At 42.5% G+C, this 13,698-nt stretch overlaps 1 protein-coding gene across 2 annotated transcripts in view; it reads left to right on the top strand.

Moving 5' to 3' along the window:
• The first annotated feature begins 262 nt into the window (after positions 1-262).
• The window catches only part of stac (SH3 and cysteine rich domain), a 71,472-nt gene continuing 58,036 nt past the window's right edge, over positions 263-13,698 (top strand). The window contains exons 1-2 of one of the 2 annotated variants that reach the window (XM_080480842.1): positions 263-663; positions 6,675-7,008. In XM_080480842.1, coding sequence (XP_080336968.1) covers positions 550-663; positions 6,675-7,008 — 448 coding nt within the window. In that variant the 5' untranslated portion in view covers positions 263-549. The remainder of the gene's footprint in view (positions 664-6,674; positions 7,009-13,698) is intronic. The other variant, XM_080480843.1, reaches the window with a different exon arrangement.

The following is a 13,698-nucleotide window of genomic DNA, read 5'->3' as shown; positions in this document are numbered from 1 at the left end:
ATTCAGGAAGATATTCGGAGTCAGAGTAAGATCTGAACAAGGAACACAATAGGAAAGAAATTGGTTTATGGTTTTCCAGTGGACAATAAAGAGACTCTTTTATTTCCACATATAACAACTATAAAAAGTGGTGGCTCGGATCTTCCCGGCTGGCTGTTTTTCTCACTGTGTCCTGTTGGAGTTTTTGGCTGTGTTGTGGTGTTCTCTTCTTCCATTTCCTCCTCCTCCTCCTCCTCCTCCTCCTCCACCACTCCTCCTCCCTGAGCTCTGGCACGGAGGCGCACGGCGCGCAGCAGACTTGGACACGTCTTGCTGCTTTACGCACAACAACTCAATAAACGCCAGCGGACCAAGCAGAGTCCCTTTGACTCCCGAACAGAAAAAACAGGGGTTTCCTCCGTCTGTCTGTCTTGCTTTCACAGCAGCAGCGGCTCTGGATTGTGGATGTCTCCTCCGATCGTCCGCTCAGCGACAGGCAGAGGGACGGACACGATGTAACAGGCAGAGCTGGAAACGGACGGACTCTTCAAAGCTGCCGTTTGTTAGAGGATGATCCCGCCAGCCAGCATGATTCAGGACGACAGTGGGGGCAAAGAGGACGAACAGGTCCACGATGAGACTCCCAAGTCCCCGACGACGAGCGCAGGTCAGCAGGAGACCAAGGTGGGACTGATAGTCATCAACACAACTTCTCTGTCCAGTCGCAGACGATTCAACTCTTTCGATGCCTCACACACGATCGACCTTTTCAAACAGTCTGATCCTGATTCCCGTTAAGGAGATTATCATCAACACATCATCACATCACTTTCAGTGGACTTTTTAAAGCCATGAAGGTGATATCGTTTCTACAGGTCCTTTATACGCCTACATCTTGTTTACATTCAATTTCTAAGCATACAGAGAAGTATTGTTAACAGTGAAAGAAGTTTGGCCGTGTGGTAAAGAAAGCACAGTGATGCTTGAAATAAGTGTAATGTAGAAAGTGAGCCTGTGTGGCAGAGACTGGCAGCTGCCTCAGGCCGTCCATCTGCATGTGGGTCACATATACTAGATTAATAGAGTTCTCTGGGCAGTATTGGCTCAGTCATCAGCAGAAGCTTTATGTTTCTCTGTTTGATCTCAGAGTTTCAGCTCAACGTTTCAGCTGAAGTCTAATCCTAACCCTCTTTAACACTTTATTCCTTCTCAAAACTCTTCAAATGAAGATAACACAGCTCTTACAGTATCTACACTTTTACAATCCATTAAAAACTAATCTTATGGGGAATTTATGATGTTTTACAACTACAATTTGGAAGAGTAGACATTTATTTATTTGTGGATGTTTTTGCCGTTTGTCTTGGTTTGAGCTACTTGTGAAGAGTAAAATTGCTTTAAAAAATGGCTCAAAGGGTAACTTTGAGCCATTTTTAAAGCAATTTTACTCTTCACAAATTTGTATTTAATTTTTTGCTTATTTGATTAGTGTCAGCTATTTTAACATTTTTAACCATTTTTAACCATTTTAGCAGTATTAGCTTTCTAGCTTCGCTACTGGTTTGATCTGTTTCGGATGTTTCATCCACTGAGACTTTCCTATATTTGGATTTATTCATGCTATTTAATCGTGTTTTGATTGTGTTATTTCACTTTGGAAACTCAACATGTGTCAGCTGAAGTGAAAGGCAGTGTGCAGGAGACTCAGATTTCACTGTATCAACTATTTAATCTTTCCTCACAATAAATGGACCTTCAGCTGGAACTTAGAAATATAGTTTGATGTGTAAGAACTTTAGATAATAATGACTATTTACATCAGATTCAGTGAAATCTTCATGTATTTCTTGGATGTGGAGGTGCTGCCACATTACTGCACTCCAGGAGCTTAAGGGTCATTCTCAGGGTGGTCACCTGTAGGATTTAAACCTGCAAGCTTCCGTCCTCAAATCCGCTCCTCTAACCTGGAGGCATCCACTTTCCCGTCAGTTGTGGATCATTTTCCTCATCACAGCTCAGAACATTCTGAGATGATTTCTGCACATGGACCTTTAACTGTTCACATGCGGCTTTAAGAGACTCCTGGTTGATTTGAAATGTAAAACTTCTGCAATATAATAGAATGTAATGCAATTTTATAAATATCATATAAAACACCTCAGCCAATGAGTACCAGATTCAGTTGTCCAACGGGCTGAAGTGGTTTACATCCTGAAGTAAAGCTCTATTTGTGTTTTTATTCCTTCTTTAAGAATACTGTGAGGCCTGAACATCAGAAGAGGAAGGTGAGCCTCCAGTCTCAAGTAGACTGCAGTGTACTGATGATTTAAGTCCATCATGAGCGTAGAATTGCATGCACATGAAGATAAAAGTTGTTTACAATTACAACTTTTACTGCTTTTAAAGACAAATCAGTACCAAGCTTATGTGTTTCTGCATTCATGTATGAGTCCTGAGGGTTTGTTTGTCCCAGAGTGTCCTCTGTCCATCAATAGAAACTCATTCAAAATAATTTGATGTCTAATCTCATTCAATATGTGGCTTTGCAGTTTGTTTTGCAGCCCCATCAGTCCTCCCTGCTTTTTGACACAACATCACTCTTTATAGCCCCTCTATGCATGAATACACTCTCTTTTAGAAACCTTTTAGAAACCACCATATAGTAGCGGAAAGTGTTTGTTACATTGACCACCGCCTCTATGGTGTTGCACATCGGTGTGTGTGTGTGTGTGTGTGTGTGTGTGTGTGTGTGTGTGTGTGTGTGTGTGTGTGTGTGTGTGTGTGTGTGTGTGTGTGTGTGGAGGGGGCGGGGGTGGGGTGGAGAAAGGGTTCAAATGGATTTTTCCAAGATTGACCCAGAGAATTGATTCATCTTCACCAGTTTATATTGTGGTTACACTGATATGCTCATTCTCTGTAGTTATTACTGGTTTACAACCAGTTTACAACCAGTTATAACTCATGTATAATTTAATGTAGTTTACAGCAGGTTTTATCCGGTTTAATTGTCAGATCTCTGTAGCCAAGTTTACATGTTCCGAGTTTTTTACAAAACACTCACATTTCTCTGTGGTTCTTGCACTAGTGCTGTCAAAAAGAATGCCTTAATTTAATTCATTGATTTGAAACGTTTAATTCATTAAAAAAATTTCACGTAATTAGCGCAGTTTTGTTTACTTCTAGGTTTGTTCTTTTTCACTCCCTTCCCAGAGCAGCAGCTATGTGCAGCGTCGCTGGGTGCTTGCTCTCTCTCTCACTCTCTCTCTCTCTCTCTCTCTCTCTTCTCCTCTCTCACTCTCTCTCTCTCTCTCTCTCTCTCTCTCTCTCTCTCTCTCTCTCTCTCTCTCTCTCTCTCTCTCTCTCTCTCTCTCTCTCTCTCTCTCTCTCTCTCTCACTCTCTCTCTCTCTCTCGCTCTCTCTCACTCTCTCTCTCTCTCCTCTCTCTCCTCTCTCTCTCTCTCTCCTCTCACTCTCTCTCTCTCTCTCACTCTCTCTCACTCTCTCTCTCTTGCTCTCTCTCTCTCTCGCTCTCTCTCTCGCTCTCGCTTGCTCTCTCTCTCACTCTCATCGCTCTCTCTCTCGCCTCTCTCTCACTCTCTCTCTCACTCTCTCTCTCTTGCCTCTCTCTCCTCTCTCTCGCTCTCTTCACACTCTCTCTCATCACTCTCCTCTCTTGCTCTCTCTCTCTCTCGCTCTCTCTCTCTCGCTCTCGCTTGCTCTCTCTCTCACTCTCTCGCTCTCTCTCACTCTCTCTCTCACTCTCTCTCTCTTGCTCTCTCTCTCTCTCTCGCTCTCGCTTGCTCTCTCTCTCACTCTCTCCTCTCTCGCTCTCTCTCTCGCTCTCGCTTGCTCTCTCTCTCACTCTCTCTCTCTCTCTCTCTCTCGCTCTCGCTCTCTCAATGGGTGTTCCTTTGTCTCTCTGTGTGTGTGTGTGTGTGTGTGTGTGTGTGTGTGTGTGTGTGTGTGTGTGTGTGTGTGTGTGTGTGTGGTGTGTGTGTGTGGATATTACAGTATATTATTGCCACTTTGTTCATGTAATAAGTTTACAACTTTGTTTCCAGAATATTCAAATCCTCAAAGTGGTGGAGCTGCACTGTAACAAAACCCAGACTTATGTTAGATATTAATAATTAATTAATGTTTTTATTATTTTGCTGATCTTGGAGAGAAACAGTTTCATGCAAAGCCAAAGGAACGTTATAAAATTAGTTTTCCCTGAATCAATATCATTACAAGCTTCAGTCTTCAGTAGAAAAACTATGTGATTAATTGCAATTAATTACAGAAAATTGTGCTATTAATTAGTAAAATAGTTTCATCGACTGACAGCACTAATTTACACATAAGCGCAGCTACTAGTCACCACAATCGATGATTCCTGAAACTTCAGCCACAGTGTGGATGTAGAAAAACCTGTGTCTCCATTTGCTTCTAAAGGGGGATAGGCAGAAACAATTAGTGAGGTGGTGTTTTTTCCAGGATCCTGATCCACATTTTGTTGTAAACATCCGGGTAGGTGTAAACATGGTCTTAGTCTGCGTCTGCCCCTGTGTGTCTCACCTCATGTTTCCCATTATGCTATCGTCTTCTCCGACTTGTCAGCACCTGTGGAGGGGAGACCCTCCTTCCTTGTGGATTTAAATCCCTCTCTTTTTCTTGTCTGTGTCAGTTCACTTCATCTTCACCCTTGTGCTCCCTGAACTCAAGTTTATGGTTTTCATTCTCTTTTTTAATTTTTACCCTGGACAATCCTGCAAATAAACAGTTTTTTATGGAACTTGCAAGTCTGGTTTTGGGTCAGCCCATGCTTGGTGACAGAACAAACTGACCCCACTGTGGACCCAGCGGACTCAGCCGGCATCTCCTCTCTTCCAGGCTCAGGCCAGTCCTGTGCTCTGCACCTGGTTGCAGCCAGGATAAAGGCGCCTGCATCCTCCCTTTTTGAACCCATAAGAATAAGAAGAAAATTCAGCAGTGACGTCAGCCAGCTGCCGAAAAAAAAGCTTTTTCAGCACGACTGTTCACACTCCGATAAGAAGCTGCCGAAGTGGGAGGCCACGCCCCCTCGCAGCAGCCACACGTCTGTGATGCGGTGTTTAAACTTTTCAACTGCACAGTTTATTTCTGTCCTCCTGTGCTTTCAGAAACACATTTCTCTGAACTTTTTCAGTAATAAAAGAGAATTGTTGGTCCGGTATTAACTCCAGGAGCTGACAGCTGTTCGTGATGCGTTCAGGTGCATCATGTAAAAGCCTGCAGTCCGACATTTTAACGAGCTGCGGCGCTCATACAGTAGCGATGTTATGAGCTAAATATGATTAAAATATGACTGATAGTCCTGAGAGAACTGGAACTGGAACCCATGCGCAGCACACGGCAGTGCAGGAGTTTTGGCAGTGCGGCTCCTACATAGTTTGGCCAGGGCGGTTGGCACAGCCGAAACGAAACGTTATTTTGTTCGGCAGGACCCCGCACTCCCGAACTTTCGTCTTGTTCTTATGGAGTATGAAGAGGCCTTTAGCCAGCTAATGGAAGAGTTGAGGAAGATGAGAGCCAGGCCCTGCCTCTGGCTGCCAGCTCTCCTGCCTGCGGGCTCCCCTCTCTGCTTCTCCAAGGGGGTCCAGGACGACAACGGCCGCCTTTCTCCCTCTCCGAGGGGACCTGATACGTCGGTGGCCTGCCTCTCTGCTTCTCTAAGGGGGTCCAGGACGCTTCCTGTCGCTGACAGGGTCCACACAGCAGCCGTGCAGTGGGGGCAATCCCCCCAGAAGACTCGCCAACAAGCCCGTCTCTCACTGGAGGAGAGGGACCGATGTCTCTCCGGCCTTCTCTTGGTTTCTCACCCACTAGTCCTGAGTCCCGAGCTTGAGGCCTGAGTCCTGAGTCCTGAGCTTTCCGAGTCCTCCCTAGCTTCCCAGCTTTTCCAGTCCCAGAACAAGTTTAATCTGGTTTAATGCAGTTTGGAACAGGTTTTCTTGAATAAAAATCAGGTTTGAACTGGGTCAAATCTTGTTTTATGTACAGTGCTAGGCTTAAGAAACAGTTTGCATACCAAAATGACAAGCAAAAGCTATGCATGTGAAGGTATTCACCTGCATTATGGGCGTAAGGTTTCACTCTCTGTAATGTACTTTGTGACAAATGCAGGAAAGAACGACTAAATTCCCACTTGAGTTTTCATTTTCTTGTTTCCAGCTTTGGACGTAGACCTGCTCTGTCTGATATTATCTAATCAGCATCATTAGACGGTCTGCTCCACTCACAAAATACATAATCTATTTCCTCAGAAGCTCCACGTAATCAGATAACAGCAGTGCATGATTGTGTTTGGAGGGTTTGAGTGGTAAACATGGAGGTTAAATGAGAAGCTGTCGGTGTGCCAGTGTTATGAATAGTGTTACTGTGGAGGAGAAGCCTAATGAGATTGACGAATGCAACAGCCAGATCTGCAGCCAGTGTGTGAGATATAGTGTTAACGTGATATATCGGCCTCACCTCTGCATCGCAGGTAGTGAGCCTCAGAGTGTTTCCAGCAGAGACAAGTTAGTAATAATGTTTGTATCAGACTCTGAAAGTCACATGGCTGAAGAGGTCAAACTCACATGGTTATTATCTTGAAGTTAAGGACTGAAGAAAGTATTCTTATCTCATTTGTCTGCTATCTCACAGCTCTGTCTCTCTTTGACTCCTTCCAGCTGCAGAGACTCAAACGATCCCTGTCCTTCAAGACGAAGAGCATCCGCAGTAAGAGCGCAGACAACTTCTTCCGAACAAGCAACGAAAACAAGACGGAGCTGCTGTCCGAAGTGAGCAGCAGCACAGGACACCTCTGCAGCATCGGGATGGCCCCACCCCACACCACCAGCCTCCCCATCCCGCCGGTGCCTCCAGCCATCCCCTGCGCTCCTCCGCCCACCTCCCGCTCCCAGTCACGAAACCCTCTCCAGGTAGACTCAGCAGGACATTGCTTCATGGAGCACATCTTCAAGAAGCCCACCTTCTGCGACGTCTGCAACCACATGATCGTAGGTAGGGTCAAAACACTTTCAGTATACGTAGAAACACAGCAAAAGCTGCTGCACATCCTCAAACACAGTCATTGCAGCGTCCAGAATAACCTTTGGTCTTTTATGTTGAAATTTGTCAGTGGAGCCGGGAAACATTCATCAAATGAATAAAATAAAGTGGAGTCTAAGTCTAAATGTACTGAAAGATGGAAACTTGGGCTGCACAGTAGATCTACTGCAAGTGTATTGTGGTTGTGAAAGTTAGTTTAGCCGTGCACCAAACACTGAAAGTTTTTACCTGGTGGTAAACACATTACAGCTCAGAACAACAAAAGAAATGATAGGTTTCCTGTAATATGTAATATGTTGATGCCTCATAAATGTTTGAAACCAGGTTCGCACAGCAAAATGAACCAAATGGATCAAATCGATGGCTGTCAGATAAAACCTTCTAATTGATGTGATGGACAATTTAAAGGGAGCAACACGGGGCTGAGCACACCTGAATAAAACACGACTGCGTTCTGTAGTCAGAAGCACGAATTCACAAAAACCAAGGAAAAGAACCAACACAGTTAACAAAGTGCAGACATACTGTATACACACCAAAAGTACTGTTAGAAGTTCAGACCCCAGTGCAAAGCTGTCACAGACCTGATCTCCATCCTGAATGACATGGCTGAAGAAAGACCCTGTGAACTGGTGCAAGACTGAAGGTAATGACTGGCTGTCTCTGTCAGTGTCCTCACACACCCAGTCCCTTTCGTCAGTCTTGTTCACACACCATGTTACTCTGCCAGTTTCCGTGGTCTCCAGTTGCCCCCGGCTCCTCAACCTCTTGTCCTTCATGTTCAAATCATCTGCTCACTCCTTCACCATCAGCACAGCAGAACTCCCAGTCAGGAGAAGGAGGACATGCCACACCAGTTGCTCTTAAGGCGCCAGATAACAAGTTCACTACCAAATAAAAGACATAATACCATGTCGACAGTTCCACATTAACAAATGTGATTGTATCATTTCAACATGCCTTCAAAGTGACTCTAAACTCTGCAGCAGAACAAATGTTCACATTAATGCTGCTTTAATGTTCATTTATTAAATCTGTGGTGCAAGTGTGCAGATCTTAATTCATTTAATTGTAATTTCAGCTTTATTTTACCAGGTAGATCCTTTGATGCTTCTCATGGTCACAACTTCATGGTTTTCTCAAGTCTGATCTGTGAGGTGTGCAGAAATATGAAACCACACACACACACACACACACACACACACACACACACACACACACACACACACACACACACACACACACACACACACACACACACACACACACACACACACACACACACACACACACACACACACACACACACACACACACACACAGAGTTACTTTATTGATAATCTACTGTTACTAGTGGTCACAGATATCTATTGACACTTTTGAACTATTACTGTTTTTATTACATATGCATATTATCTTTTTTGTCTGTCTGTCTCTTTCTCTCTCTCTGATAGAGCTCTTGCTATTTGAACTTACTATTTTCAGTACGGAGAGGGTACTCTCTGGCAGTGACTGGCAGGCACACACAAGATTTTCTAGTATTTATGGTTATTACCACTCTCCTGTCACAAAGCCTGAAAACCTTTAAGCATTTTGGATCATTTTCAGATACTGTACATGTAGTGATTGTTTTATAAATCATACACATAAGCAAGGAAAAAGTTGTTATATAAGTAAAGAATCTAAATCATATGTCGGTTCCACTGTTTGAATACTTTTCAGGCTTTATTTTACAATAATTATTTCCCACAATAGCTTGTGTTCTGATTACATCCTGCACTGTTTCCTCTCACTTAACACTTTGCATAATATACTAAGAACTCTGTATTTGCTCATGAATTAAATCATGCTTTATATGACACTTTCACAAAGTTTCACTGATGGTGAAATACGCAGCTATATTGTAATTTGCAGGGCGTTGTCTAAAAAAATGATTGGCGATTTGAAGTTGTTGATATGAATCAAAGAACATTACTGCTCAGGAAAGATCTCAATCTTCAGTCCAAATTAAATTTTCTGTGAAGTATCACTGAATTTATACACCAAATTCCTGAGATAACAAAGTTAAGTAAAGAGCATAATTTCAGTTTTTAACTGATCCTTGCAAAGAAGCTCCTCACATGTTTTAACAGGTTTGAAAGACCCTCGAGACACATGAATCTGGGAGCAGGTGGAGTGTGCTGGAGCACACAGATGTTGGGGAAACTTCTTCACTCCGGCTGTGTTATTACAAGTCTCAGTGACGTCGGTACGAACACAGCTGACGTGGAGAGTAAAGTCATTGATCTGTTTCAGAGCGAAAAGTGATGCAACCTTCCTCTGTCCAGCTTTTAAAATGTCTCTACTGTTCTGTCCCACTGCGTCGGTCCAATCCCAGCAGAGATACACAGCGTTCCACTCACCACAGATACTCAAGTATGTGTCACAGGAATAGTACCACCCAAAAGCAGACAATAGAGCAGATTTTCAAAGTCTTTATTACTTCACCTGGGATGCAGAGGTGTCCGAGAGATGGTCAATCCAAAAGAGTGGTCAAAAACCACGAGCAGAAGTCAGAAAACACAAGGAGAACATGAGAGAACCCTGGGATGTCTGGAACAAAGTGGCACAAAAGGGAGGGGAGCTTTAGTACACCGGAGACGAGGGAAGAACACGAAGGTGAAGATCATGAAGGTGAAGATCATGAAGGTGAAGAACATGAAGGTGAAGATCATGAAGGTGAAGATCATGAAGGTGAAGAACATGAAGGTGAAGATCATGAAGGTGAAGATCATGAAGGTGAAGATCATGAAGGTGAAGAACATGAAGGTGAAGATCATGAAGGTGAAGAACATGAAGGTGAAGAATATGAAGGTGAAGAACACAAAGGTGAAGATCATGAAGGTGAAGAACACAAAGGTGAAGAATATGAAGGTGAAGAACATGAAGGTGAAGATCATGAAGGTGAAGAACACGAAGGTGAAGATCATGAAGGTGAAGATCATGAAGGTGAAGATCATGAAGGTGAAGAACATGAAGGTGAAGATCATGAAGGTGAAGATCATGAAGGTGAAGAATATGAAGGTGAAGAACATGAAGGTGAAGATCATGAAGGTGAAGAACACAAAGGTGAAGAATATGAAGGTGAAGAACATGAAGGTGAAGAACATGAAGGTGAAGATCATGAAGGTGAAGAACACAAAGGTGAAGATCATGAAGGTGAAGAACACAAAGGTGAAGAATATGAAGGTGAAGAACATGAAGGTGAAGAACATGAAGGTGAAGATCATGAAGGTGAAGAACATGAAGGTGAAGATCATGAAGGTGAAGATCATGAAGGTGAAGAACATGAAGGTGAAGATCATGAAGGTGAAGAACATGAAGGTGAAGAACATGAAGGTGAAGAACATGAAGGTGAAGATCATGAAGGTGAAGATCATGAAGGTGAAGAATATGAAGGTGAAGAACACAAAGGTGAAGATCATGAAGGTGAAGAACACAAAGGTGAAGAATATGAAGGTGAAGAACATGAAGGTGAAGAACATGAAGGTGAAGAATATGAAGGTGAAGATCATGAAGGTGAAGAACACGAAGGTGAAGATCATGAAGGTGAAGAACACAAAGGTGAAGAATATGAAGGTGAAGAACATGAAGGTGAAGAACACAAAGGTAAAGAACACGAAGGTGAAGATCATGAAGGTGAAGAACACGAAGGTGAAGATCATGAAGGTGAAGATCATGAAGGTGAAGATCATGAAGGTGAAGAACATGAAGGTGAAGATCATGAAGGTGAAGATCATGAAGGTGAAGAATATGAAGGTGAAGAACATGAAGGTGAAGATCATGAAGGTGAAGAACACAAAGGTGAAGAATATGAAGGTGAAGAACATGAAGGTGAAGAACATGAAGGTGAAGATCATGAAGGTGAAGAACATGAAGGTGAAGAACATGAAGGTGAAGATCATGAAGGTGAAGAACACAAAGGTGAAGAATATGAAGGTGAAGAACATGAAGGTGAAGAACAGGAAGGTGAAGAACATGAAGGTGAAGAACACAAAGGTGAAGAACATGAAGGTGAAGAACATGAAGGTGAAGAACACAAAGGTGAAGAACATGAAGGTGAAGATCATGAAGGTGAAGATCATGAAGGTGAAGATCATGAAGGTGAAGAACACAAAGGTGAAGAACATGAAGGTGAAGAACACGAAGGTGAAGATCATGAAGGTGAAGAATATGAAGGTGAAGAACATGAAGGTGAAGAACACGAAGGTGAAGAACATGAAGGTGAAGAACATGAAGGTGAAGAACAGGAAGGTGAAGAACATGAAGGTGAAGAACACAAAGGTGAAGAACATGAAGGTGAAGAACAGGAAGGTGAAGAACATGAAGGTGGAGAACAGGAAGGTGAAGAACATGAAGGTGAAGATCATGAAGGTGAAGATCATGAAGGTGAAGAACATGAAGGTGAAGAACATGAAGGTGAAGATCATGAAGGTGAAGAACACAAAGGTGAAGAATATGAAGGTGAAGAACATGAAGGTGAAGAACACAAAGGTGAAGAACATGAAGGTGAAGAACATGAAGGTGAAGATCATGAAGGTGAAGAACACAAAGGTGAAGAATATGAAGGTGAAGAACATGAAGGTGAAGAACACAAAGGTAAAGAACACGAAGGTGAAGATCATGAAGGTGAAGATCATGAAGGTGAAGATCATGAAGGTGAAGATCATGAAGGTGAAGAACACGAAGGTGAAGATCATGAAGGTGAAGAACATGAAGGTGAAGAACACGAAGGTGAAGATCATGAAGGTGAAGAATATGAAAATGAAGAACACGAAGGTGAAGATCATGAAGGTGAAGAATATGAAGGTGAAGATCATGAAGGTGAAGAACACGAAGGTGAAGATCATGAAGGTGAAGAATATGAAAATGAAGAACACGAAGGTGAAGATCATGAAGGTGAAGATCATGAAGGTGAAGATCATGAAGGTGAAGAACACGAAGGTGAAGATCATGAAGGTGAAGAATATGAAGGTGAAGATCATGAAGGTGAAGATCATGAAGGTGAAGAATATGAAGGTGAAGATCATGAAGGTGAAGATCATGAAGGTGAAGAACACGAAGGTGAAGATCATGAAGGTGAAGAACACAAAGGTGAAGATCATGAAGGTGAAGAATATGAAAATGAAGATCATGAAGGTGAAGAACACGAAGGTGAAGATCATGAAGGTGAAGAACACGAAGGTGAAGATCATGAAGGTGAAGAATATGAAAATGAAGATCATGAAGGTGAAGAACATGAAGGTGAAGATCATGAAGGTGAAGAATATGAAAATGAAGAAATGCACACGAAGGAGAAGACAAAGACAATTGGTGGATTGGAAACGTCTCCATTCTGATGAAGCAGGGTAGTTCCATTAGTTCCAGTTCAATGTGACAATTCGGGCATCAGACAACAAACGCCAAACAAAATCAAACCTCATTTGGAAATGTAAGCTTGAGATATTTAACATGTTGTATTTATGACTCTCTTCCTTTTCTCTGTGGCTGCGCTCTAACAAGCAGCCCCTTTAGCTCCAGACTGAATGTGATCATGTGTTGCAGCCAGCCGGTGAGGTGGTGGAGTCAGGATTACACCACCTAATATTCTGTCAATTTACTGTACAGGCTGCCAACGGATCAAACAAAAAAGGCTGTAAAATAATTCCCAGTGTAACATTATTTTCATTGTTTTCACGCCACAGTCATCACTACATTATTATCATCATTATTATTATTGTAAATCTTTACTGTGGTTTTTAATGTAAAGCACTTTGAACCATGTTTCAGAAAAGTGCAAAGTTATTATTATTATTATTATTATTATCACAACACCCTAATAAACAACATTATTAGAACAGGTGAAGGAGTAATCAGACTGATCGTTAAGCTTGAAATGTAAATAAGCTTAGTGGAGCACTGCGCAGTGCAGTTCAGTCTGTCGGTGGGAATTAGGATTCAGATTTATTGTCATCACACATGTACAGGTACAGATTAACGTCTCCAGCGAAGTGATGTGGAGTCGTCTCTCATCCAGCTGAGCTCAGCTTGTGTCAATCACCTTTGTTTACATTCTAGATGCTGCCTGCGAGCTCCTCCGCCCGGCCTGGTGGAGCTCATAGACGCTGGGACCCTGGAGGTCTCAGGATGAGTTTGGTAGATTGGTAATAAGAACTATTGTAAGAAGAAGCTGTTGTCGGTGTAGGAAGTTAAACTGAAGCTGCTGCATGAACAGACCCAAAAGGAGCGAGGAACTAACTGGAACTAACTGGAAATAACTGGAAATAACTGGAACTAACTGGAAATAACTGGAAATAACTGGAAATAACTGGAACTAACTGGAACTAACTGGAAATAACTGGAAATAACTGGAAATAACTGGAACTAACTGGCAATAACTGGAACTAACTGGAAATAACTGGAAATAACTGGAACTAACTGGAAATAACTGGAACTAACTGGAAATAACTGGAACTAACTGGAAATAACTGGAAATAACTGGAACTAACTGGAAATAACTGGAACTAACTGGAAATAACTGGAAATAACTGGAAATAACTGGAAATAACTGGAAATAACTGGAACTAACTGGAAATAACTGGAACTAACTGGAAATAACTGGAA

Source organism: Lipophrys pholis (genome assembly GCF_963383615.2).
Source record: "Lipophrys pholis genome assembly, chromosome: 14".
In the NCBI taxonomy this organism is placed as follows: domain Eukaryota; kingdom Metazoa; phylum Chordata; class Actinopteri; order Blenniiformes; family Blenniidae; genus Lipophrys; species Lipophrys pholis.
The sequence above is the reverse complement of the archived record's forward strand: the minus strand, read 5'-3'. Positions and strand labels throughout refer to the sequence as shown.